The sequence below is a fragment of the Poeciliopsis prolifica genome, unplaced genomic scaffold (genome assembly GCF_027474105.1).
Source record: "Poeciliopsis prolifica strain line A6 unplaced genomic scaffold, Auburn_PproV2 SCAFFOLD007, whole genome shotgun sequence".
NCBI lineage: Eukaryota > Metazoa > Chordata > Actinopteri > Cyprinodontiformes > Poeciliidae > Poeciliopsis > Poeciliopsis prolifica.
Genome location: NW_026562382.1, coordinates 5,161,120 through 5,188,399, shown reverse-complemented (window position 1 = coordinate 5,188,399; position 27,280 = coordinate 5,161,120). Strand labels below are relative to the sequence as shown.

General features: G+C 39.4%; 1 protein-coding gene across 13 annotated transcripts in view; it reads left to right on the top strand.

The window, feature by feature from the left end:
• mycbp2 (MYC binding protein 2) overlaps window positions 1–27,280 on the top strand; it is a 64,146-nt gene that overhangs the window by 6,000 nt on the left and 30,866 nt on the right. For 9 of the 13 annotated variants that reach the window (XM_055031777.1, XM_055031776.1, XM_055031775.1 and 6 more), the window contains exons 3-40: window positions 4,749–4,964; window positions 6,371–6,524; window positions 6,637–6,833; window positions 7,772–8,014; window positions 8,172–8,243; window positions 9,175–9,271; window positions 9,373–9,446; window positions 11,223–11,361; window positions 11,527–11,603; window positions 12,489–12,693; window positions 12,779–12,943; window positions 13,038–13,196; window positions 13,310–13,514; window positions 13,622–13,767; window positions 14,656–14,766; window positions 15,087–15,191; window positions 17,077–17,196; window positions 17,275–17,356; window positions 17,511–17,628; window positions 18,341–18,699; window positions 18,803–18,975; window positions 19,296–19,421; window positions 19,844–19,971; window positions 20,131–20,222; window positions 20,355–20,489; window positions 20,583–20,666; window positions 21,214–21,310; window positions 21,409–21,601; window positions 22,964–23,238; window positions 23,331–23,552; window positions 23,851–24,042; window positions 25,327–25,533; window positions 25,634–25,771; window positions 25,868–26,046; window positions 26,126–26,268; window positions 26,358–26,458; window positions 26,545–26,763; window positions 26,838–27,060. In XM_055031777.1, coding sequence (XP_054887752.1) covers window positions 4,749–4,964; window positions 6,371–6,524; window positions 6,637–6,833; window positions 7,772–8,014; window positions 8,172–8,243; window positions 9,175–9,271; window positions 9,373–9,446; window positions 11,223–11,361; window positions 11,527–11,603; window positions 12,489–12,693; window positions 12,779–12,943; window positions 13,038–13,196; window positions 13,310–13,514; window positions 13,622–13,767; window positions 14,656–14,766; window positions 15,087–15,191; window positions 17,077–17,196; window positions 17,275–17,356; window positions 17,511–17,628; window positions 18,341–18,699; window positions 18,803–18,975; window positions 19,296–19,421; window positions 19,844–19,971; window positions 20,131–20,222; window positions 20,355–20,489; window positions 20,583–20,666; window positions 21,214–21,310; window positions 21,409–21,601; window positions 22,964–23,238; window positions 23,331–23,552; window positions 23,851–24,042; window positions 25,327–25,533; window positions 25,634–25,771; window positions 25,868–26,046; window positions 26,126–26,268; window positions 26,358–26,458; window positions 26,545–26,763; window positions 26,838–27,060 — 5,971 coding nt within the window. The remainder of the gene's footprint in view (window positions 1–4,748; window positions 4,965–6,370; window positions 6,525–6,636; window positions 6,834–7,771; window positions 8,015–8,171; window positions 8,244–9,174; window positions 9,272–9,372; window positions 9,447–11,222; window positions 11,362–11,526; window positions 11,604–12,488; window positions 12,694–12,778; window positions 12,944–13,037; window positions 13,197–13,309; window positions 13,515–13,621; window positions 13,768–14,655; window positions 14,767–15,086; window positions 15,192–17,076; window positions 17,197–17,274; window positions 17,357–17,510; window positions 17,629–18,340; window positions 18,700–18,802; window positions 18,976–19,295; window positions 19,422–19,843; window positions 19,972–20,130; window positions 20,223–20,354; window positions 20,490–20,582; window positions 20,667–21,213; window positions 21,311–21,408; window positions 21,602–22,963; window positions 23,239–23,330; window positions 23,553–23,850; window positions 24,043–25,326; window positions 25,534–25,633; window positions 25,772–25,867; window positions 26,047–26,125; window positions 26,269–26,357; window positions 26,459–26,544; window positions 26,764–26,837; window positions 27,061–27,280) is intronic. The other 4 variants (XM_055031778.1, XM_055031766.1, XM_055031770.1 and 1 more) reach the window with 3 other exon arrangements.

Sequence of the window (27,280 nt, the reverse complement as noted above, 5' to 3'; positions counted from 1 at the left end):
AGAGCAGCATCTGTGTTTGTGATTGTCCAACAGCATGCAGTGGTAACTCCACCGAGTAATTTTATATACTTTACCGATAATAGACAAAAAAATTGATATAAATACTGCAAAGCATCATGATTATCTCCGGTTCCTAGTCAGGACTCTGCTCTGATACTTGAGATTCTTATGTGGTTTATTTCCTCAAAGCCATAATTGGTGTGTTAGTGACATGGATATGATGTCTCTTGTCATGTACACAGATATTTTAATGTGTTGATGTGATCTCCATCCATCGTTTAGCATCATTTGATGCAGACTCGAACATTACAGTAAATTTCTTTTCTAACTTGTGGCACTTAATATTTAAAGAGATTCAGCTTTCAGCCAGTTATATATAGAGCAGATCCTTGGAAAGAAGAAGCAATCTGTTTTTCTGCACTGTAGGCAAAAAGGTCTTTCCTTGAAATGGTTCAACAAGAGTAGAAGTGATATTGAACATTCTGAAAATGACGTGGTTTTTTTTTGTTTTTTTTTTTGAGTGAAGCTAGAAAGTGTAACGCTACTTGAGAAGCACAGACTTGAGCTTAAAGGTTAAAAAACTGACATGGTTTATGTGAGCACCATAAGGTATTATTGAATTGCTTTTTACCAGAATTTTCTCAATGAATTGTATTGAAATAGTGATGTAAAGATACATTGAGCATGAGAGGAGAGACAATACACAACGTTGAATTAAAAAGAACAAGATTTTGATAATATTTTGGAACAAACCAAGAAGGACTTGGGCTTTCACAAACACAGCGACAGTTTTACAAGTGTGATATCGATCTAGTTGCAGTTGTCATTTCAGCATTAGCGTATGCAGAATTGCATTTGCAAAGGAGTGCAAAGATGCTATCAGAAATTAACTGACATAACTGCTTGGATTTATATTCCAATTTCTTTAATAACTGCATTGATAGTAACTGTATTAATTACTCTAAGATATTGGAGTCCAGTTTTTACTAGGGCTACATCTAACAATAGTTTTAGCAATTAATTATTCTATCAATTATTTTGACAATTAGTTGATTAATCAGATAAAAATTGGCACTTTCTACAAATTTTTCATTTCACAGCTTCAGCCTTTTCATACAATAATTAGAAATACATTAAAACATCCAAATAAGGATAAAAAAAAACAAAAACATTTTGCCTAAAATGCTTGATTATTTGTAGTAAAGGATATATATCTTTTTATGATTTTGCTTTGTTACTTCTCTGATTATGTTATTCCATAAGCAAATTGCATGTCTTTAAGTGTGCTTACACCTGTTTACGATTAATCAATCATTAAATTAGTCGACAATTATTGCAACAATCGACTCATCGCTAGCTTTGACCCATCCAGCTGTGTTGCTTTTCATCAACACGGCAGCACAAATTAAGAACTTCTTCCTTTCTTACTTCAAAACAAGTATTAAAAATAGAAACAGGACACCTGGACTTCTTGATATAAGCATGAACCGATGCATTTGATTTGATTTCGCACGTTTTCCTCATGAAATAGCCTGTTGTGTAATTTGATTTCAGCTTACCATGTTGGCTTGCACCCCCTCTGTTTTCAATTTTCTATTAGTTTAAAATACTCCCTCGACAAAGTGTGCCGTTGGATGTCTGGCAATGCCTTTGTAAAACTTTTAAGTGCACAGCAGTGTGGAGCACACAGAAACCCTCTGAGCAGCTTGCTGGAGTCATGCTTTGTACTTTAGCGTAGTGAGAAGAAACCCATGAGTGTGCCGTTTTGATTTGCATGTTGCATAATGGCATCTTCGTTTTCTTGTGTGCTTTCAGATAGAATGGATGGCTATTCTTTGGCATGTTTAAACAGTTAATTGTTCTCACTAATGAGTGCTGCTCCTGTGAACTTGATCAAACTCACAAATCTGCATGGAGCTTCTGCGTAATAACCCTTTGAAACGCTCCCTTTGCATGTAGAAAATAATGAAAAAATTGCACTTTATTTTCTCTGTTGCACAAGTTTGACATGATTTAGTTTGCTGGCTCTGAATATCTCTACACTTTAATTCTGTTACGCGAACGCTGTACAGCCTGAGTCACAAAGGTTACGCCACTAACGTGGCGAAGGATCAGCTGACGGCACTGTTTGGGGAGTGTGGAGCCAGCGTTCTCCTCCTTGCAGGTTTCAGTTGATAATAAACGATCCTTTCCACCTCAATAGATGACCTCACCTCCTGCGATCACGATGCCAGAAGCACAGCAGTTGCGAGAGATCCTGTGTGGATCGATGCAGTTCTTCAGAGCTCGCCTCAGGACTGTGGTTAAAATACTTCTCCTAGTGGGACTGGGAAAGCAGTCAGCAATTAGTTAAATTGTTTATCGAGTTTTTCAGTCAGCTGCAGTTTGTCTGATCATAGTGATTATTGAAAACCTTTAATTTGAATAGTTATTTGAATCCAAATTTTCCCAGGTGGGCTGCCCTCCTCATTTACATTGAGAGAGTAAAATCAATAAAACAGAATATAAAAAAACTCCTCGTATTGTAAAAGCTCAGTAATGGAGGAGAGTGGTTACGTTGAGCTCCTTGATGTCCATTTCAGAAGATATTTGCTGAAACATCAACTTTTGTCATCTATATAAAATGCTATAAATTTTAAATATATTAAGTGTTTTTGGGAAATAAGTAATGTTCAAAGCATTACTGGGTTGGCATTTGGGTCAACTCTTTGCAGATTTGGTTTTAAATGGGGGAGACTATGGGTTTTGAAGCAAGAACGACCTGTTTCATCTGTTTATAGTCCTGACTTTGACTAGACCATTTCAGAACCTCTTGGATTTTTGGCAGAAACCAGAATTTCTGATTCAGTCCATTATGACAACTTGTCCAGGTCCTGAACCAGCACAGACATTCAACATTGTCACATTAATGTCACCATGTTTTTTTTCCTCTTCCCCATCTGCTTCCTTTTACTTTCCAGATGCAATTTTGTTGCTTGACTCACACCTTTTAAAAATTCCACTCCAAAGTTTTGGATCATTATGATGTTTTGTGCCAAATGTGAAAGCTCACTTTCTGATCTTTTTTTGTGGCCAGGAGTTTTTACCTCTCAAGGTCCCATGTATACCATTTTTGATTTTTTTTTTCAGCACTAAACTAAATGATCTATACCACCATTTCTACCATTTCTTGGAAAAAAGCTCTCCAGTCTAAATTTTACACCTTATCATTTCTTCTGTAGCTGATTTCTAAATCTTTTATTTTTCTTATTATAGGAAAATAAGTTATAGTATTGGCTGTTTACTTCTGGAACACCATTCACTAGTAGCAGTAAAAGGGTACTACTGACAATACTCCCGTAAACAGGCAAAATGATCTTCTTTGTTTAATTTGGTTAAACTATGGTGCTATATTCCCTCCTGTCCCTTTAGCCTTTTTTAAGATGACATTGCTCTTGCCAAACAAAAAGACTGCGGCCACACGCTGCGGTGACTCACACACAATCTGTTGCTCAATGAACAATATATGTCACAATGCCAAATTCTGTACAGCCTATCATACCTTACTGTTTGTAAAAGAGCATAAAAAATGAGCTTTTCACTGTGATTGCACTGGACCAGTGTGATCCTTTCTGATAGTAACAGATCTATGTTCCGGGCCTTCAGCAAATTATTGGCACCCTTGGCAAATATTTACACAAAGCCTTAAATTAGCCTTTTAATGACCTTTTTTTTTTCCTTTTTTTTAAGTTCACCCTCATTACTGTTTGCAGTGGCAAGACAAACATTGGTCCTCACTCAACTTTGCTACAGTTAGTAGTTCAACTTTAATTGGCACAGTTTATTGATTGTGAGATATTTAAATGTCAAATTTGCTAATATTTTTCCATCTTTAAACAGTTACATCAGTTATGATGGACTCTTACCAAATGAATACATTTATTCCAGCTATATCCTGGATTTTTCTCAAATGTGCAGGTTTGTGAGGTTTTACTGCTGGATAATTTAAAAAAAGTTATTATTTACTGCATGTGCAAATTTTAGACATACAGATGTTTTGTAGTCAGAGATCATACATAAAGTTTACCTTAGATTTAAGATTTCTTGCATGTCTATTTTCAAAATGTAAGTTGAAAAATATGTTTGTATTTTATTTGACGGGGTGTGCAGAAGACTGACACAATGCTGTCATAGACATGACATAACATCTGTTATGAACCTGAAGGAGTCTTTATGAGTATCTGACTTTTATCATAACCTGTCATTTGGTAAGTAATGACACTTTTGATGCAAAGTTGCTCTAAAAGTTGCATTGAAAGTGCGTTAAAAAGTGCCAAATTTGCAATAAAGCGTCATGTTGTAAACGCTGCAAAGACAGCACTTTTAATGGACTTTCAATGCAACTTTTAGAGCAACTTTGCATTAAAAGTGTCATTATTTACCAAATGACTCTTCATGATAACTGTCATAGTCATTCATTAAGACTCCTTCATGTTTTTGACAGTGTCATGTCAGTTTTATGAACACCTCATCAAATAAAGAGTTGCCAATATGTTTGATTTGGAGGAGGAATTCATCGCTTCTTTCAGCAATGAAGAAACGAGAATAAAAGTTGGGATTTCCATTTAATTACCGTCGTGGAAATGTTTTATTTTTATTTTTTGTTTGTTTCCTTTCAGTGATTATGTACTCGTGAATGCACTAATTGAGAACATAGTGACCAAGTAAAGTATTTATAGATCTTTGTTGTTTGTTTTTTATTTCCACAGGCCGAGAGTCTAGATGGAGCTCTTTTTGTGCCAGACATCAAACTACACAGTAACCCGTCTGCGTTTAATGTCTACTGCAATGTGCGACACTGTGTTCTGGACTGGCAGCAGAAAGAGGCCTCCCTGGCTCTGGCCTCCAGAACTTCGGTGCAGAGCGGCGACTCGGACAGCGAGGAGGAGGAAGAGTACCGTGAGCCGGCGGTGAAGCTGCCAAAGGTGTGAACCAAGGAGGAGTATTTTTTTTTGGTTTGTTTGTTTGTGGCATTTTTGAAGTGGTGTCATTGCTTTGTGTCTTGGCAGAGGCAATTGTAGTTTTGATGAGCTTTTGATGGCTCTAATTGCTCTTACTTTTTTCTTTTTTTTTTTTTTTATCAGTTAACTTTGTGATTTTGTTGGTATTACCAGGAATACCATTTAATCATTGAGAATTGTTTGGGCAACAACTTTTCGCCTTGATTTAGAACAGAGTCAGCCTGTGGACTTTTGACATGTTGCCATGGCAGTGGCGTAATTAAATTATGACCCTTGTGCCCGGGTAATTACCTAACCACTGCCATTTACTGTAACAAGATGGAATATTTCCTTATGTGAAACAACATTGCTGGAGGCGATCTTGTTTTTGTTTTTATGCAGTTATCAGAAGTCAGGAATAGAGCAGCTGTTTGGACACTAAGGGTGTTTAATGTTTGTTTACAGCTATTGCAGGGCCAATAAGATGGTAAACTTAGTCTCTCAAGCAAACTGTCTACACAGTTATCTGCCAATTATTCACTGGTGGTTAAAAATAGGCTCGGTGCTTGACAGGTGTCGTGCACTGACAACAGATAAAATAAGTAAAAAGATGTTTTTCATTTGTGGAAATTGGGTTAGAAATATAACTTAATGTTTTAATCTTTCAAAACAATATAGTATCAAACTTTAAAAAAAAAAGTTTGTTTTATTTGTTTTGGCTTTTTCTCCAGAGTCTGACCCACTGTATAGTTAAAACTGTTACTGAAGCAGTGTTTACTATGGAAATATTCCACAGCAATGTAGATTGTTTCACTATGGATTTTATGTAATCTCTGAGCCAAAGTCTTTGATGATGCAAAGCTTTTTAGGATTTAGTTTTAATTCCATCGTGTCGTAACTGTTGATGACGAGCTATATGTTGCAAATATGTGTTGGCAATGCTAACAACATGAATGTGTTGAGAAAACAATCCTTGAAATAGGTTTTTAAAATGAATCCAGAAGTTATTGTTAAATCTGTTCATTTTGTCATTTTTTTAATTGGACTTTTATGCAGTAAAGTTTACTTTTTAGTATGAGTAGAAGAGGTCTTGGTTGTCTAACAAGCCTGGTTTAAAAAAAGATGGGAAAGGACATCTGTTTCTGGGCCAAACTCTTCCACATATGTAAACATTCAATCGCCGCTGACATTCAATGTACTAATTGGATATTTAAGCTGACCCTAGTCACTATGCATGCTGTAGGATGTTGAGCAGAGCAGGATTCCAATCCTGTATTAATCTGCTCTTCGAATTAAAATATGTAGAAAGAAAAACATTTTGTGTTGGCAAAATGTCCAATATCTTTCCTCACTGACCCTTTACACAAACCTGTTTCCTTCCTCAAATGCAGATCATCGGCATTGGCCTGTGCGGGGTTTTTGAGCTGATTAAAGAGACTCGGTTCTCTCACCCATTACTGTGCCTGCGCAGCCTGCAGGCTTTGTTGGACATGCTGCAGGGACAACAGCCAGAGGGTTTTCAGACGGAGCCGCCTGATGTGTTAGGTAAACTTCTACTTGCACTTGTCTATCTATAATATCAATTATTACTTATTGTTCTATTTTACTTTCCAAATATCTAAGTCCTCCACAATTTTTTATTTCGTTTTGTTTTCAGAGTCTCTTTTTCAGCTGCTGTTAGAGACCACGGTCCGGAGCACAGGGCCCAACGACCCAACTGGACAGGACATCACCGCTCTGTCTTGTGCATGCCTTTTCAGCCTTGTGGTGGCTTGGGGAGATACAGGCAAAATCCTGCAGGCTGTTTCTGCCATTCTCACAAATAATGGTAGCCATGCCTGTCAGACTATACAGGTAATTAACTACTAAGCTTACTTTAACAGGTCCAAATTAGCAGGTAGTCTGACAGATCAGTCTTATTCTCAAAATTATACAACATATATCTTAAATTCTTTGGGTCTTTTTATTCCCAATCTCCCATTGAGTGACTCCAATAGTGATTATCTACCAGCAGGAGGTATCTCAGCTATGTTGTTCTAATTAGAGGTCTTAACCTGTCATATTTTATCAAAAGACACCTGGTCCCAAATGGGAAGGAAAAACGTGAATAAAAATTGGGTGTAGCATAAAGTTTTCTTTTTTTTCCCCGGTCCATTCTGAGCTCCATAACATAACTTTCTGCCTTCGTCCATTTCCTCTGTCCACAGATGCTCAGGGCCACGTCTGGACAGCTCAAATTGAGTTTTGTAAAATGTCAAGTTTCTCTGATTCTCCTTTTTAATCAAGTTACTCTGCTTGAATTCCTCTGTCGGTTAGCTAATCTTTTTGCGTCTGCCTTTCAGCTTCTGCATCCTCTATCTCTTGTTTTATTTCAGCCTAACAGACAAAAAAAAAGAAAACGCTTCAGTTGTATGTAGAAAGAACTCTATGCTTGATCAAGGATTCATCCAACCTCTCTAGACTCACATATTTTATCCTTCACTATGCTAATAAATATGCTTATATTTTATGTATTGCCTGGATTGTGAGTCATCACAATGTGGTACAAAGTGTTGCTTGGGTTGTGCGTGGGTAAGCATTTGTAAGATCAGTGGCATTTGTACCGTAGTCACTTTCATGGCAATAGTGTCAGTTTGTGTGTTGTGTGAAAATGGATTTAGACAGAAACATAAATATACAGTATACGAAACTTTGGAAAGGTTTGCCTCAGATCTGCTGCAAATGTAAATATCAGGAAGTTCCACCTTTTTCTAATCAGAGGTTTGCCTCCTTCTCTTGTTCAATCAAACCAGGTCCCCACCATACTGAATGCACTACAGCGAAGTGTCCAGGCTGTCCTGGTGGGGAAAATCCAAATCCAGGACTGGTTTGGAAATGGGATCAAACGTGCTGCACTGATGAACAAATGGGTCCTAAAGGAAGTGTCCATCGATGAAGATGAGCGCTGCCTTCTGCAAACTGATGGTTCTTTCCTGTATTTGCTCTGCAAGGATGGACTCTACAAAGCTGGATCTGGATATAGTGGTACTGTCAGGGTACGTGGCTCTTCAAGTATTGCTTTTGACTAGTTGTTTGAAACATAAAACAAGGTTAGAGAAGCCCACGGTGTGTATCTTCAGCAATTAAGAAAAAAATTACATTCAAAAAGCATTAGTAGATGTTGTCAACTCACCGAAGCTCAATTCCCCACAGGGACACGTCTACAACTCCACGTCTCGAATCAGGAATCGAAAGGAGAAAAGGTCATGGCTTGGCTTTGCTCAGGTAACTAGTGCAGCCTCTTTTTTGCATAAGAAATATTCAAAAAACATTTAATGATAAATTTTGCTGTGAAGTATCAAATTTCAAGTTATTCAGATCTTTCAAGTCATGGTTTAAATTGTTTTTATTTTTTTCCCCATTTTTTTATTCATGTTTTTTTAAAGAAATTTCTATGGAGAAATCTCTTACTGTTTGAAAGCTAATTAGCTAAGTAGCTTTTCTCTACGTAAAGCAAGCAAATCCATTGAGATATTTTCCTATATTCATAGGAAAGTATTTTAGCTTATTTTCACTTAAGCTAACATTAGCATAATGGGTAATACTGCAAAGTGCTTTCTATTAGCATATTGGCTAGTGGTCACTAAAGTCAGCTAACATGATGATTTTAGCATGTTAGCTGGCGGATGCCTCTTTTTCCAAGTGCCACTTTTAGCACTTGAACTATTGTTGGCTAATTTCAGGCTAACATGCAAGTCATTGATTATTTTTTGAGGAATTTATTAACATTTCAAAATTGTAAACTTATTTTACAATAATTAAAATAAGTTTTTACTTCCCTAGTTTTTAGATAACGCTTCTATTTTTACGACTGCCACTTAAAGTTCAGCAATCCTTTTTATGTCAGTGTAGCCATTTTAGGAGAGCAGACCACCCATTCAATTTGTGGCGTTCAGACAGTATCTGTAGAGTTAATGCGAGTTTGTATATTTATTTTGTTTGTTTGACAATAAGGTCACATTTTGAGGGAACCAGTGTCCCTTTGTTGCTGTTGAATATGGTTTAATAATAACAAATATCAAGCAATCTGTTTTTAAGACGATCTGAAATACTTAAAACAATACTTAAGATCCTAATTTCATGTTTTGTGACAGTCCTGTTAAGAAGAGTCGGCTGTAATTTCAGATGAGTAATAGTGTCAGTGTTGCGTCCTCAGGGGTACTTGTTGTATCGGGACACAAGTAACCACAGTATGTCGGCTATCAAGATCAACCCTGAAACCCTGGAACATGAAGGGGTGGTCACCATGCCAGGTACAAAGGAAACACACATTTACATGCTTTCATCAATGTGCTGTTAAATTAGGCCAATGTTAACTTAAGCAATACTATATTCACTTTGTCTCTTGCTGCAGGTCAACATTCAGATGGACAAAACATCATATTCACAGATGGAGAGTACATTAACCAAATAGCAGCCTGTAAAGATGTAAGTTTTCATCGGTTTTTGTTCTTCTTGTATCGTATCTAATATAATAGCAAAATATTTCAAGCTTTCCACATCTTTCAGAAGAAGGCTTAAGGCTACATTTATGAGTCCCTAACATTTTATTACTAATCCTGGAAAGAAGACTCAAGCAGCACACCAAAAAGAGAAAGCTGATAACTTGCTTTAATAAGTAAAGTCAGTCAGTTTACCTTATTCTCTGATGTTTAAAAGGGTCAAATAAACCCCAGAAACATCTCTAAATGTCTCTTCATTATTATCCAGGGAAGGTGTTGCGAGTTCATTTAGACAGCTGACTGGCAGTGCGCAGCGGCTGGTGAGGGAGGAACAGCACTGAATTAGTCGACTCTCCATAAAACAAGAGAAAACTCTGTTCTTTCTGGCACTTTCTCATGAAAAGAGATTTAAACACTATGATGGAAGATTTTTAGCAGTTTCAAATTTGAAACTTAAGAAAAAACAAAACAAATAAAAACAAAATCTTGGTATACTTTGATACCACTACCAACCCATGACTACCCCTTACTAAATTGCACCAGATAAACTTAAGGTGACTATAAAAATTGAATCACATTTAGACTATATTTCAAGTGAGAACATTCTTAGATCATAAATTAATGTAAATGGAATTCAAATAGTATTTTTCTTAGTCAAAGTGAGGTTAGTTGCTTCTCTTTATACTCTACGTATAGCACACGTTCCACTCCCTGAAATCCTCAGTTGATCATCAGCTGTGCCACAGAGAGGCCTCTCATTGTATCCCTTCATCTAGATGTGTGTGGGCGTGGCAGCTGTGGCTCCACATGTGTGTACTCTCCAGAGAGCTTAACCTCTCTAGCGAAAGCACTTTGCAATAGAAGTGGGGGCAGGGTAATACGTGAAATCCATCCATCCACTCCAAGAAGAAGCCTTTTTCCCAGCTAATTGTATGGATGGAGTACTCTTTGGAGGGGAGGAGTTTGTCTGCATCCGTCAGTGCAAAAGCTGCACAGGCCACTTACAGTTAATTGATTGGATGAATGTCCAATCATTGCTATGCTGAGTTATAGTTTCTGTTCACTTGAAGTTGATTCTTGTTTTCTGCTCTGTAAATAGTTGCTTTTGTCTACATTTCTTTACTGCCTCACTTGCGTCTCTGGCAGATGTATCATTTTACAGGCAGAGAGCTGAGTCTTGTAGGATTTAAGTCAAGACGCTTTGATCTCTTAGAAATAATGGCTTAGATTTGAAATCTAAACCACAAGTTCATTATGTTGACCCAGATATTCTGCAGGTAATAGAAACAGGTTCTAATCCCTTGAATCTGTCCACATTTTGGCATGTTACAACCACAGACCTCCATATATTTATTTGGGATATTTTGTGACACAAAACACAAAGTTGCCCACAACTATGAAGTGAAAATATCTTTTCAAGATCTGTTGCAAACAAAAATCTGGAAAGTGTGGCATGCATTTGTATTCTGTCCTCTTTACTCTATCGAAAAAAAGAAAAAATTCAATTTAAGGAGCACCAAAAAATATGTGACAGAAAGTGCTCCTTTCTGTCACATTTTCTGTGATTCATCTGAGATGTATTTTTGGACCTGTAAGATGCCGTTTGCATCGAAAACTGCACTTATTGTTTTGAATAATTGCAACTGGGTAAGCAGCATTCAGTGACAGCGTTTATGTTTTATATGCCTTTAATGCCAGACGGTAACAGTTTTGTGTTGTGAAGTCAAGCAACGTTTCCTCTGTGATGCCCTCTCTCCTGCAGGACGGTTTTGTTGTGCGGATCTACACCATGAGTTCAGACCCGGCTCTGCAGCAGGAGCTGCAGCTGAAGCTGGCGAGGAAATGCCTGCATGCCTGTGGCATCTCTCTCTTCGACCTTGAAAAGGATCTACATATCATCAGTAAGTGATACAAAATGAGTCTGTGTGGGTGCTGAGTGTCATATGGGTCTTTACAGCTGCAACAGGTACTTAGTTGTTGTGTGATAGGCTGGGAAAATTAATTTTTCTTTTTAATTCATGCTATCCTTCAGGATGTTTTTTTTCAGTAATCTGTTTTTCCCTCAGGCACTGGCTTTGATGAAGAAGCAGCATTGCTTGGAGCTGGCAGGGAGTTTGCTCTGATGAAAACTGCCTCTGGAAAGGTGAGCAGTCGGGTGTCTGTACATTTAAGAGTAATGAAAGTTAGCGCAGCGTCAACAGCCAAGCTTTTATCTTGATAAGGGCAGGCCAAACTCTCTGCATCTAAAAATGCATGCAAGTAATTTCAGTGCACTTTTTTCCTGCTTTACAGATACTATTAATGATTATCTACATAACATATACATGGCGCATAGAAGCTGTATTAACCAAGCTAGGAATTCGTTTTTTCAGAGGCTCTTTTTCTGATTAGGCCTATAGTAGCATATTTTTAGAAAAGATTGAAGATCCTACGGGTGTAACTGCATTATGTGTATAACTCGTTTTCTTTAGAGCACATTCAGTGAGTACTAAGTTGAAAAAAATAATTTGCATATTTTGAAAAGTGTCATCTTGATGGGAGTGTTTACTACATAGGTGGTTTAGGGTGTGTTGGAGGGTGTGGTTGGTTGTACGTTGAGTCTAGGTGTGGTGCAGTGTGCCTGTTTTGCAGATAGCAGCTCATGTAAGCAACATGCTGCACATTTATGTGGTTGATTTCAAAGCATTTTATCTGCAGTTCCCCCTCCTCCGTACCATCTTTATGTCTTCAGTATTTATAATAGTCATTGGCTCGATGCACATTCAGAGGTTTAAACTGAATTAGTTCACATTCATTTTCAATACATAAGCAGTCTGAACTAAATTAATAAGATGGCATCTCACTCATATTTTTTAATAAAATAAAACAAGATTATTTTTTAACTGTAGATTAAAAAAATATATTATGATGCAACATATTAGCATCTGGATTACTGTCATCTTGCAGAACAACATGACCTTTGGTTTGTTATTTGGTTTATTCTCTGCCTATTGTTCTGCAACAATCTTCCAACATGCTATTTTCTCAGATCTACTACACGGGAAAGTACCAGAGCCTCGGTATTAAGCAGGGTGGCCCATCAGCCGGTAAATGGGTGGAGCTGCCCATCACGAAGTCTCCGAAGATCATTCAGTTCTCGGTCGGCCATGATGGCTCCCACGCCCTTCTAGTGGCCGAAGACGGGAGCGTTTTCTTCACTGGCTCTGCCAGCAAGGGAGAGGACGGGGAATCCAGTAGGATATATTACCAACGACATTTAAACATTCATCAAGTGACATTGGGTGTTGATTTAAGCAGACGTCTTATTTCCTGTTGCAGCTAAAAGCCGCAGACAGCCCAAGCCGTACAAACCCAAGAAGATGATAAAACTGGAGACAAAGACAGCTGTGTATACTGCTTGCAATAACGGCAGCAGCAGCATCGTCACAAAGGATGGAGAGCTTTATATGTTTGGCAAGGATGCCATTTACAGTGACAGCACCTGTAAGTTGATCGGAGTATTTCACGTTTCTACACTTGCTTGAACAGGATTTTCCTTGTTTTTGTGTTGTCATATTCATTTCATGTCTCTCCACAGGCCAAGTGACGGATCTTAAAGGCCATTTTGTAACTCAGGTTGCTATGGGGAAGGCTCATACGTGTGTTCTCACTAAGAACGGAGAAGTGTGGACATTTGGGGTTAATAACAAGGGCCAGTGTGGCAGAGACACTGGAGCCATGAGCCAGGCAGGGAAAGGTGAGCAAATTAACAGCAGACTAAACCAATAGCCATTTAATTTTAATAGACTTACATTAGCACCTTGTACGCAGACTAATTTATCGTCCTGATGGTGCTTGTGTTTACTGTAGCATTCGGCATTGAGAGCATGGCCACGGCCATGGATGAGGACTTGGAGGACGAGCTGGAGGACAAGGAAGAGAAGAGCATGATGTGTCAGCCGGGCATGCACAAGTGGAAGCTGGACCAGTGCATGGTTTGCACTGTGTGTGGAGACTGCACGGGGTACGGTGCCAGTTGTGTCAGCAGTGGGCGGCCAGACAGAGTACCAGGAGGGTAAGCTGCCGATGGAATAAGAACGTGTTTATGTCCAGTGCCTTTTAAAGTTCTTAATTATAATGTAATAAATTGTCTTTATCTGTTTGTGTTTATATCTGGGTTAGTATCTGTGGTTGCGGGTCCGGAGAGTCTGGCTGCTCAGCGTGTGGTTGTTGTAAGGCCTGCGCCAGGGAGCTGGACGGTCAGGAAGCCCGGCAGCGGGGGATCTTTGATGCTGTGAAGGAAATGATCCCACTGGATCTGCTGCTAGGTATTTCACCTCTTCTATCTTATCACTTTAAGCCTCATTTTAATTACGCATGCTGAAATGTACTTTAGAGCTTTTCTGCTTTAACACAAAATTTAAATAAATGACTAAGCCTTTTGCATAGTGCTGTACATATGTGTGTGTGAGTGGTGTGTTTGAGCTCTTCATGAACACTTGCCTTCACACACATTACCTTGCAAAAGCATTGAACTTCTTAACTTTTTATCACATTGCAGCGACAAACTTTGCTGTATTTTGTTGGAATTTTACATCGTGAGTCAACAAGTAATGCACAATTGGGAAATGGAATAAAAATAACAAATTTTCTAGATTGGAAAAGTTTTGTATTTGTAATCAGTTTTAGGCTGCAAGACATACAGCCAGAGCCAGATGTGCTGAATTTAACTTAAAAGACTTAAGAGCTGTAATTGCAGAGAAAGCTAGTTCTACAAAGTACTGGCTCAAGAGGGTTGATGACAGATCTAAGTTATATTTTTTAGTTTCTTTTTGAGTAGAAAATCAATTCTTCTACTTTACAATCATGTACCAGTTTGTGTTTAAGACATAAACTCCCAACGACATACTGTTTAGTTTGTCGTCGTAATGTGAAAAAGTTCAAGATGCATTCGCTGTTGTTTAAGGCCATTAGTATGCTATATGCTACCACTATTGCATTCTTCTATGCAGTTGTCTGAGTGCTGTATCTGATAAACTTGTCAGTGTTCACTGTTTGTTAAAATGCTTGTGTTGCATAATCACTTGCTTTCTCCATCAAGTCCCTCCTTCGCTCATTGATGTTTGTCTTGTTCTGCTCTGCTCTGCCTCATCCTCCCACCTCCGCCTTCATCCCGTTTGGGGCGCCCTTTACCCCGGGGCCTTTTATGTTTTCAGCTGTGCCTGTCCCTCCCCCTCCAGGAGTTAACATCGAGGAGCACCTTCAGATCCGCCAGGAGGAGAAGCGTCAGAGAATCAACCGCCGGCATAGGTTGGAAGAGGGAAGAGGTATGGGCCAAAAGTTGGAGAAGAATGCGGTTTAGAAATAACGTTTTAATGCTTCAAAGTTTTGGAGGGGATATTCAGGATACCTGGCTGCTGGGATGGATTATAAAATGTGCATTGACAGACAGTAGGTCTATTCTTTTTAGTTTTGGATTGTTTACTGATGTGAGGCAAGAGCTTGGGTTTTTTGTGCCTTGGTGACTTCCCTCTTCCTTGTCACATATTTTTCCGTGTCTGTGTATTGTTGTGATGTAGTATTACCATGTATTTCTATCCCATTTGTGAGCATTGTGCATGCATGTGAAAGTTTTTTTCTCCCCCAGGCCCTCTTGTTTTTCCTGGTCCCATTTTTATGAGCCAGCGTGAGCAAGCCCTAGCCAGAATAAGACCCCTTCAGGCACTCAGGCTTAAACGGGACAAGCACAAAGGTACTATGGTCTTCACTAATTCAGCGGGTGCGGAGTCGCCCCTTTGACCCATCTCCCAATCTGGCTGTCCCGTCCACCTCCTTTCACTCTCTGAAGGAAGGACTCTTTAAAGTCTGCACCAGGACAAACACCTGCTGGCATGGAGGACTGTACACTCAGTAGAGATGATTAAAGACTTATTTACAGAAAAGGTTTATTATTAGCATTTTTTATATTGTCCTTAATATTAATATGCTTCATTAAAACAATACCATGCGTAAACCATTTCTAAATCAGTTCCAAGTTATCATCATCGACGTCCTTGATGCTGCAGCTACCATTTGTCTTGACAGCAACGTGTTTTGTCTCAGCAAAACCTTTTTGTTTCTAAAAATGCATCTGATTTTACACGTACAGCCAGTCGTCTGTAAACTAATGACTTGCTCCTGCTGAGGTTTTTATGGCCAGCAGTTTTAGTTGGATAAATTTACAGACCCAAGTTTAGGATTTGTATATCATTGTATATCCCTGCATATAATTAAAGGCCATAGACAAAATTACTGCTCTTAAAAATAACTTGCTTTTCACAAAATAATTATAAATGCAATAATTAACCATTTCGAGATGCAAGATTATTCTTTCTGTAGATGTTATACAAGTAACATATTCCACTTAATGCACCTAATTGTGGGCAGACAAAACATGCAGAAAACTGTTACGTGCTTCATAAATGTGCGACTTTGTTCTAAAAGTTGTAAAATTGACAGCTGGTGTTCTTGTTGCCCTTTAAGCAGATCTTTCATAAACTAGAAGATGTGGAAACAGAAAGCTGCAGCAGCCAACATGGCTTCTCCTTTTCCCATTATAAATAATTATAATAATACTTTTTTGAAAAAATACAGCTTTTTTTTTTTTTTTAGATCAGCAAAGTAATGTGCAAAGTCAGTTTTGCACACCGAAAGAAGCTTATTGTAAAACATTGGCTGAGCAAAACGTGGCTGCATAACATGGATCAGGAGATGAGTTTAGTTGGGGAAACTGTTTTTGGTAAATGAAAATTCGGCCTCTGTAAGACACCTGTTGATCATGCACTTTTAAAAATGGTTTTCTAAGGACAAAAATCAGAATTAATAAATGGTTTAGCATCAGTTTCTACAGAAAACACCCAGCAATAATAGTAAGACACGTATGTGTGTTTTTCCCATTCTTCTATAAAGTAATGATATTGCTGTACTTTGCTGCTCTGCCTTTTTGTGTTTTTATTTTATTCATTTGCAGAGTGTTTATTTTACTGCATGACATACCTGCCAGCTCAAAATCTGCAACACATGCTTGTTAGTTTGTTTTGAGCTGCCTGTTTCTGAAAGTGTCTTGATTGGTGAGCGGTTCAGATTTGCAGAGGGCTGTAGCGTTGCAGACCCAGGTAGTTGGTGAATTATCCAGAACCTTCAGAAGTTTGTGCCCTGAGCCTCATCCTAAAAAATAAAGAATCATAGGTTGCTGAATGAGAGTGTTGAAGAAAGCAGAGAATTATTCCTTCACTGTAAAATCTGTTTTTAAACAGCTTCGGGCTAGAAATGATTGAGAAAATGTCAGTCATCCCTGTGATTTATTTATTTATTTATTTATTTTTGTTCTCTTTTTGGACTAATGCATGTAAAAAGTTTTTAATTTAAAATGCCCCGATGCCAAACGGCCCTTTTTCCTGCACAACCGTTAGTCCCTCCCTTCTATTCCAGCATGTTTTCCCCCTTTTTTCCTCTTTTTCTTTTGAGTCCTCTTTCCCCTTCAGCTCTGTTTCTCAGGACTCTGCAGAGACACCCACCTCGGCGCTCTAAAGCCGCCACTACACTTCTCGCTATTTACCCTCCACTCAAATATGCTGACTTCAGTGTTTTTCTTCCAGATGGTAGCAGTGAGCGCGGAGAGAAGGATGCCAGCAAAATTACCACCTATCCCCCCGGGGCGGTGAGGTTTGACGGTGAGCTGCGAGCCGTTCAAGTCAGCTGCGGTTTTCACCACTCGGGTAAGAACTTTCTTGTCATTGCTGCTTTAGCCCTTTGATGGTTTTGTCTGGTTGCTATAAACAAAACTTGCTTTACAGTGGTGCTGATGGAGAATGGAGATGTCTTCACGTTTGGTTATGGCCAACACGGTCAGCTTGGTCATGGAGACGTCAACTCCAGGTAACAGATTCATGATATGCAATGTTGTTAGAAATGTATAGGAATGGCCACAATAGCTGAAGTTCTGCAGCTACATTCTGGAGCCCAGATCTGTTTAATGGCTTAGGTTGTGTAACCCAAACTAGCCTGCTAATTCAACATTTTTACCATGCAGGGGCTCTCCGACTCTGGTTCAAGCTCTGCCGGGGCCGAGTGTCCAGGTGACGGCAGGCAGCAACCACACGGCCGTTCTCCTCATGGATGGGCAGGTCTTCACTTTTGGGAGCTTCTCGGTGAGAAAATGTAGCAATATAGTCTTCTACCTACACATGGTCTGGACAGTTCTAATGGCATGATAAAGTTGAGTAAAACTCATAATTTGACAATATGGACCAGGGTGTCTGCATATCTTTAAAAAAAGATATTAAATATGTTACAAGCAACTTGGCCTTAAATATATTACAGGTCTTAAACTTTATCGTGGTAGTACTGTTTAATCTTGAAGAGTTGGGTAGTGTTTTATTTCTCTAGAAATATTTCTGCTGGGTAGAAGTTTGAGTCAAGTGCAGACGTCTTTATTGTTTTCACCACTTTCTCACTTCTTTTGCGAACCTATATGAAACTAAAACGAACAAAATAAAAACTTTTAAGCTAGGCACTAAGGAGCTTGAGGCTTTAGAGAGCAACGTGCGGTGTGAGAAAGACAAAGCTGCTGCCTAGAGCCACAAACGGAACCCAGAAATGTCAGTTTTTGAGATTTTTTATCATAATACAGCAGAATCCCACACCTGCTCCCTGTATTTATAGTGTTTTAGCCTTAAATTTTATTCAGCTTGGCCTTAAAAAGTCTTGAATTTGACTTGCTAAATCCTGCAGTTTTCCTGTTAATATAAAAAACAAAAACATAATGTGATCTAATTTATGTCAAATAGCAACAACAACAACAACAAAATCAGTTCTGCCATCTTATTAAAAGAACTGAATGTTTGCTTGCTTGCTTTGTAGAAAGGGCAGTTGGGCCGGCCCATCCTGGACATGCCCTACTGGAACGCCAAGCCGTCACCCATGCCCAACATCGGTGCCAAATATGGACGAAAGGCCACCTGGATTGGCGCCAGCGGAGATCAGACGTTTCTGCGGATCGACGAGGCCCTCATCAACTCTCACGTCCTGGCTACTTCTGAGATCTTTGCCAGCAAGCACATCATTGGGCTTGTTCCATCCTCTGTATCTGAGCCGCCTCCTTTTAAATGTTTGCTGATCAACAAAATGGACGGAAGTTGCAGAACTTTCAACGACTCTGAGCAGGAGGACCTGCAGGGGTTCGGCCTCTGTTTGGACCCGGTTTATGATGTCATATGGAGGTAAATCCTTGGAGTCTTTTAAATGAACAGCTTTTCAGTGTTTGCTTGATTGCAAAAATCGGACCTGAACTTAAAATCTTTCAACCCCGACTATTTATCGAAGGTTTCTGCCGGCTTCAAAAGAGATGTGGTGTTACAATGCAGTAATAGCCGATGCCAGGATGCCCTCTGCACCAGATCTACAGGCTCGTTGTAGCATTCTCAGTCCAGAACTTGCATTGCCCTCGGGATCCCATGCAACCACCACTCGTTCCCATGGAGCTCTACACATTCTTGGTAATTCTCATATTCCTGACACAGTATCTAATAAACGCCTCTTGAGATGTCCAGTGATTTATTTAAAATTTAATTCAATTATAAGTATTACCATGTCAGCATCTTGTAAAAACAAGCAACCCCTGTTTGTTTGTTTTTTTAAATCCTTGTAAATTTTATTATTATGCTGTGATATTGAGCTTTTTCTCAGTTTTAGCAAAACAATTTTGCTGAAACTGTTTTGTTTCTTAGGAAGATTAGAGTATTACTTGTGAACTACGGAGTAAACTAACGTGATCAGAATTAGGTGACACGCTGAAAAACTGTTTTTCTCGCTGCAGGTTGCCTGGATACATTAGCCACCATGCAGGAGCTGAAGATGGGTGTAGCGAGTGCAGAAGAAGAAACCCAGGCAGTGATGAAGGTCTACTCAAAGGAAGACTACAGTGTTGTAAACCGCTTTGAAAGTAAGATGGAGTTAATGTTCAGAGTGAAAGCCAATGCACAGATTTTGGTTGTTGCATCCTTGAATTATTTAAAAAACAACCTATCAACACTTATTTGATTTATTTCACTTGGCATTTTTACTAGATTTTTTTCTAGCCCTCCTGTTTAAAAGCTCTGTCCTTTCAGTCTGTTCAGTTTTGTTTGCTGGTTCTATATTTGAAGCCTGATGATTTGTACATTGTACAAACCCATAAATATGTCAAAGTGTCAGAGACTCCTGTTTTTCATTTATATTTTAAAAACTGTCTTGAAACCCTTCGAATCTGAAACTAGAGTACTCGGAAATTTTTCTGGAAAAAAAAATCTCTAATAAACTCTATGGAAATGAACTCTTTTTAGTCTGTTTAGCTTAGCTTCATTGACGCCATGATTAATCTCATAGGTCATGGAGGTGGCTGGGGTTACTCAGCTCACTCTGTGGAGGCCATCCGTTTCTGTGCCGATGCAGACATCCTGCTGGGTGGGCTGGGCCTGTTCGGCGGACGAGGGGAGTACACGGCCAAGATCAAGGTGGGAAATTTTGGTAATTTTCTGAGCTGATCATTTAACCTCTTAACATGTGCTCCTTAGAGTATTTTGCACATATAGATGTTGTTGATAGTTGTAATGTAGTAGTCAAACTCCTAAAAAAGAATAAGGAGAGACTCCTTTCTTAAACAAAATGTGTAGCTTTTTGAGCTGGGACCCGATGGAGGCGACCATGAGACTGACGGAGATCTGCTTGCTGAGACCGATGTTCTGGCTTATGACTGCGCTGCCAGGTACGAATGACGTTTCCTTGTTTTTTTGTTTTTTTTTCTGCTTAGTACATTAGGTTCCCCTTAATGTTCTTTGCTTTTTTTGTGATCTTCCTTTTTGCTTGCCTTAAATTGACGTTTTTTTTTTGTTTCCAGGGAGAAATACGCCATGATGTTTGACGAGCCGGTGCTGCTGCAGCTGGGCTGGTGGTACGTGGCGTGGGCCAGAGTCTCTGGCCCTAGCAGCGACTGCGGTTCCCACGGACAGGCAACCATCACAACTGACGATGGGTGAAACATTATTGCATTTAAACTAATAAATATTTTTAGCCCCTTATATTAGTGTATCAAATGCAAGTTTTTGTTTTTTTCTGCTTTTTTTAGTGTTGTCTTCCAGTTCAAAAGCTCCAAGAAATCCAACAATGGTACAGATGTTAATGCGGGTCAGATACCTCAGCTACTTTACAGGCAAGCAGAGCTACATTTCTACATTCTGTTGAAAGTTAATTTAAGTAAATATTTCTATATTTTATATTTTTCACACTTTGTCTGAAAAAAGTATTCATTTGCTTTGTATTTTTCCACTTTTTGTCACGCTTTAATTGCAAACATAGTCCAACACAAAGTAAAACATAATTGTGAAGTAGGTGAAAAATCTGAAAAGTGTGGTGTGCATTTAGAGACTGAAAGCGTTGCCCATCATTGCCATCATTGTCTTGTATTTAGCTCTCTCAATGTTTCAATCAATTGTGACAATTCTATCTTTCTCTGCTAAAGAAATGCATCCCCACAGCATCATGCTGCCACCACCATAATGTACTCAAAGTTTTACTTTTCCACCACACAATGTTTTGGATGTAGACCAACATGTACAATTTAGGTTTTTTTATTTTCAAGGCTTTGTGTCTGCCTGTAAGTTTATCAAATTTCAAATTCAAACCAAGTTTATTTATATTGCACATTTAAGAGCAACTGGGTAAATAAATGGCTTAATAATTTTTATGTTTAATACTAGGCTTCCATCCCATGATGGCAATGCTTCTAAAGGAAAACAGCAAACCAGTGAACCTGTTCATATCCTGAAGCGGTCATTTGCTCGGACGGTGTCGGTGGTGAGCATTTTTTTTAAATTTGTGTTTTGGTAATGTTTGTGTGGGGTTTTTTTGTTTTGTTTTTTTGCCACTGATTTTGACTATCACTTTGCTTGAAGGAGTGTTTTGAGTCTCTGCTGAGTGTTCTTCACTGGAGCTGGACCACCCTGGTGCTGGGAGTGGAGGAGCTTCGGGGGCTGAAGGGTTTCCAATACACAGCAACGCTGCTGGACCTGGAGAGACTCCGCTTTGTTGGCACTTGCTGCCTCCGCTTGCTCAGGGTTTACATCTGTGAGATATTCCCCATTGCAGGTAGGAACGCCTGTAGAGTCTGGAAAATTGCGTTGTTTAATCTAAGAGTTTTTCAGGTCCAGATAAAAACAAAGTACAAAAAAATGTTTTTTCACACTTTATTTTCTTTCTCAAATGCATTCATTCATTACATGTTCTTGGTTCCTATGTATAGTCTTGAGTTTTGTATTCGAATGTCCAGAATTGCATAAAAACCTGTTAAAAAAATTCTTGCATAGTAAGTATAAAATGTTTAAATTGACAAATTGTAAGAATCTTGTATATTTAAAGACTTGGTGTTGAAGAAAACATATACTGAAAAGTGTGATGTGCATTAACTTCTGTACTATTGCTTTAAAATGGGGCTAAGAAGATCGGAGAACAAAATGTTCAAAACACATATTAGTTGGAATGAAAAATGTTAAATATTTAACATTTCTTTGCAACACAGAAACTACTTAATTCGATCAATCGGATCAAATATTAATCCGAATGATTTAGTAATCAACTGATTGTTAAATTGAGCACATATACTCAAAAATGCTTTTTGGTGAAAAACATTTACAAATTTATAGTAATTTAGTCAAAACTGTACAAACTATATATGGTATATGTAAGAGCCAAATGACCTAAATGAGCATTATTTGTGGCACAGCTGTGACAGTTAATGGTGGGTGTGTCGTAAGTGGGCGTGACTGTCACTTAGTATGAATGAGAGCCGTACTGACGCGCTGGTCACTATGTAGAAGGAAACGGGTGCACCGGGTGGAGAGTCATAATTTCTGTTGACCGTGTTAAATATTGTTTATTGTTAGTATCATTATGATTTAGCCTGGTCAGCATGTGTCAGTTCTTAAGTATTTAAGCTGATATATAAAATAAATTGATGGTAACAACACAAAGGAGCCACTTGAAGTTATTAGAACACGCGTCATGACAGCAACAACCTACCCAGTTAACCCTGTGCGACCTTCTATATAATTGTTAGTTTCTACCGCACGATTAGTATAGTTTCAGCTTCACCTGGTTCAGGTTTGCAAAAGGAATGCTATGAATGTATTGTGTTTTAGGCAGTGAAACATTTCTCTTAGGGAAAAAAAATGTTTATTTGAATCTTTTAATGTACTTTTAATATTGCATAAAAAAGGCCTATAAATGGTTAAATGAGAAATCTGTAGAATGTGCATATTTTTAATCAACAAATCATAAGATTAATTGATTACTAAGATAATTGTTAGCCGCTGCCATAAAAGAAACCAGTGTGTAATTATTAATGTGATTTTTTTTTTTCTATGTGCAGTTATTCTAACAGAAAATAATAAAATAAACACCACTTGTATTCATTACAAGAAAATAATTCTCTATTGTGTCTTTGACTTATAGCCAGCACCAAAGCTGTAGTGGAGGAGTCCAGCAAGCTGGCCGAGTGTGTGGGAAAGACACGCAGCCTGCTGAAGAAGATCCTGTCAGAAGGCATGGATAACTGCCTGACTAAACTGGATAATGACCCTCAGGGCTACCTGTCTCAGCCTCTTACCTTGCTGGAAGCTGTGCTGCAGGAGTGCCACAACACGTTCACCGCTTGCTTCCACTCCTTCTACCCAACTCCAGCTCTGCAGTGGGCTTGTCTTTGTGATCTGCTCAACTGTCTAGACCAGGTAAGAGGATTTCATTCTTCCAGAAGCTAAAATTACCTTCACTGTGAGGGGAAAAAAAATAAATAAAAAATCTCTCTCTCATTGTAATCCAGGACATTGCTGAGGCAAATTTCCGCACATCCAGCAGCCGTTTGCTGGCAGCTGTAATGTCAGCTCTTTGTAACACTTCAGTCAAGCTGACATCCATCTTGCCCATTGCATACGATGGAGAAGTGCTGTTGCGTTCATTAGTGAAGCAAGTCAGCACAGAGAATGACTCTGCCCTTGCTCATCGCTTCCCCCTGCTGGTGGCCCATATGGAGAAACTAAGCCATGTAAGTTTTGACAGCAGTGATATTCACCCTGTGAATAGATTTTCTTGAATCTTATGTAACTGTTTTCATGGAATTTGCTTATATAATTTAACATCTTTGGATTAGTATGGAAAGACAAAAACCAACTAGAGAGAAATGTTGACTCAATTATATGGAAATGACATATATTTTGGCCTTTTTTTCCCACATTTTAATCTAGAGAAGTATGAAGTTTTCAAATGGAAAGAAAAATGTGTTTTAACTCATCTATATCGGCATTTAAGAAAATTTCTATATGTTATGTGACGTACTGTTTCAGACCGAAGAGAACCTCATGGGTATGACCAGTTTTCGAGAAGTGCTGGAGAAGATGCTGGTGATCGTGGTGCTGCCGGTGAGGAAAACTCTGAGGAAGGAAGTGGAGCTGTTCTCCCCTCACCTGGTCTCCAACACCTGCGGGCTGCTGGCTTCCATCGTCTCTGAGCTCACCGCCTCCGCCATGGGCTCTGAGGTAGCTTCACTTCACTTCACTTCACTGAGGGCAACAAAACGCAAACAAGAGCGTTTGCCTCGAGGCTTAGGTTTGGCAAACACCTCACCATCATCACAAGCTTTATGTTCCTCAGTGACCTGATTTTTTTTGTTTGTTTTTTGAGAGCATATACACAAAAGCAATCTTTAGTGCTTAATGTAACTTTGATATTTATGCTTTTTGCATTTTCATCTCATGTTTCTGTCTCCTTTAGTTTATCAAATGACTTGGCTCTTCTTCCTCATTGTTTAATCAAATGTCAAACCCAGGCCTTTTCTTCCTTCTGCTTATTAGCAATCTTTTGCCATCTAATTTAATTCAAACTGTCACCAAACTAGCTTGTGACAGTAACGGACATTTTGTCCTGCCTGTTCTTAAAGAAACGGCAACAAGCCGAAGGAGGGCAAGGGACGGAGGGGCATTCTGCTGTCCTTTATGTTTTGACGAGTCATTAGATAGGAGTGGCCAAATGTTTGTCAGCCTTTCTTGCATGCACACTCCCTATTATTATCATCAGTCGCTGCAGTCAGGAATCCTGTTGCCATAGCAATGTCACTTGACAGCAGCCCCCCCACTGCAATGTTTTTCTCCTCTGTCTGTTGCCAGGGAAATGACTTTTTCCTCCCCAGTGTACCCGTTTAGGCATCTCAGTTGTTGTCTAGTCCTTAACTCTCATCACGGTGGAAGAAATAGCAACTTTGTTTTTATAATCATTAGGAGATCAAGTTTAGTTGATAGCATATTTTCATAGTTTTCTGTGATCCTGTCATTTGGAATCAGCGATTTCTTGTTGGTTCCTGGTTTTAATTACAGTAAATGTGCTAAAACAGTTGTAGTTAAGTAAAATTTTTCTATAGTAGTTATTATTAAGAGCATTCCTTTTTAGCCTTTCTGCCATAAACCACCATTATTTATTGTAGCAGAAGAGATCTCTCTGTCTGTGGTCTATGAGAGTCGTTGTTGTAAAATCATATTTCACCTTTATCTTACAATAAAGACAAAATAACTGAGTTGATATTTTGAACTCAATTGACATCTCATATTGGTTATCAGCCATAATGGCAATATGTATTGGATATAGGTACCCACATTTTTTCTATCAGTTCATCCCTGGTTGTATATTGTAGTATTTATTTCTTTGATAATCGACTTGATCCATGTCACTTATTATATACCGTTTTGCCTTGCTATAACTATTGTCGCTAATTTTTCAATAAGCTTAAATTGCTGGATGCATGTCTCAGTATGTGCTTCTTTTTTTAGGTTGATGGGTTGAACTCGCTCCATTCTGTGAAAGCATCTCCAAACCGCTTCACCAAAACAAGCCAAGGTCGCAGCTGGAACACAGGCAACGGCTCCCCGGACGCCATCTGTCTGACGGTGGACAAGCCGGGCGTCGTGTTGGTCGGGGTCTGCGTTTACGGAGGAGGAGGCATCCATGAGTATGAGCTGGAGGTGCTGGCTGATGATGTGAGTGCTCATAAATCTTTTCATAACTCTTAGCAGTGTTTCTTGGCCAGTTTTCAAAAAAAAAAAAATTGTTTCCAACTTTTGTTTACTTGTCCTTCAGGCACAGACGGAACACCCTGGCGACTCAGCACATTCTCACAGGTGGACGTCTTTAGAGCTGGTGAAGGGCACCTACAGCACTGATGACTCTCCCAGCGATATTGCGGAGATCCGCCTGGACAAGGCAGTGCCACTAAAGGTACTTGATCGTTCTGGAACAGGCCGTTTAGGGATTTCTGTCAAGCTTCAAAGATCTGGAACTGAGTGTTACAGTGTGAATTATTTTCTGCTGTAGGAAGGGGTGAAATACGCTGTTCGGTTGCGTAACTACGGCAGCAGGACAGCCAATGGGGATGGAGGTATGACAACAGTGCAGTGCTCAGATGGTGTTTCCTTCACCTTCAGCACTTGCAGCTTGAGTAGCAATGGAACCAATCAGACCAGGGGCCAGATCCCTCAAATTCTCTATTACAGGTAAACACAGAGCCAATCTATTGTCATATATAGTCTATAAGTCTTCTTTTTATTTAACACGTTTATTCAATAACTGAAGGAGTGAATACGATGGAGACCTCCAATCTCAGCTGCTCAGCAAAGCCAATGAGGAGGACAAAAACTGTAGCAGATCTCTGTCTGTGGTTAGTGCTGTGGTCAGAGCTGCAAAGGACCTTCTCCACAGGGCTTTTGCAGTTGATGGTAAGTGCAAAAGCTAATATGATGGAGATACTTTGGAGCTGAAGACATATGCGTTCAAATTTTTTACAGTTGTCCTTTCTTCTTTGCAGCTGATGATATTCCAGAGCTGTTAAGTTCTTCCAGCCTCTTCTCCATGCTGCTGCCACTCATTCTGGCCTACATTGGACCTGTTGCTGCCTCTGTGCCAAAGGTGGAAGCTACAAGCTTTGAGCAGTGCTACCAAAAAATACTTTAATTGATATCATGAGGTGTAATGTCTCCTCTTCCTTTTTACAGGCTGCTGTTGAGGTCTTTGGCCTAGTTCAAGAGCTGCTACCCGCCGTTTCTGCCCTCAACCAAAAATACGCCCCGCCCTCCTTTAACCCCAACCAGTCCACTGACAGCACTACCGGCAACCAACCTGAGATCGGCCTGTCGGCTTGCACCACTTCCAACCACTACTCCGTGATCGAGAGCGACCATCCTTACAAGCAAGCTGGAGTCACACAATATAGGGTACTTCACCTTTTCACCATGCCAATGAATAATCAAAACATGCAGCAAGGTATTGAAATTATTTCTGCTCTCAGGTCTCCTTCCCTGACTGCGTTCGATGGACCACCATAGAGTTTGACCCGCAGTGCGGAACTGCGCAGCCGGAAGACGCCCTTCGGCTGCTCATCCCCAGCCGCACGCTCCACCTCTCAAACCTGGGCGGGAAGCCTTTGCTCCATGACACCATCAACACGTGGACTGAACTTAGGAAGTTCTCAGGCTCTACTGGCTGGCCCACCACCGTGCTGGTGCTTCCAGGTAAGAAAATTACATCTGGGAAAATCATTTCTTGTTTTTGTTGATCGTGATTAGGGTTCCTACATTGTCTGCTAAAGCCTAGAATTTGACTTCAGGGTTTTCCAGGTCTTGATGAGTTTAGATAAAAGCTTCTTTTCTTATTTGTGTCCATCATTCCTTATGTCCTTCTATTCTTTCTCTCCTTTCTTTTTCTAGTGTCCTCCTGTTCTTTCTCTCACAA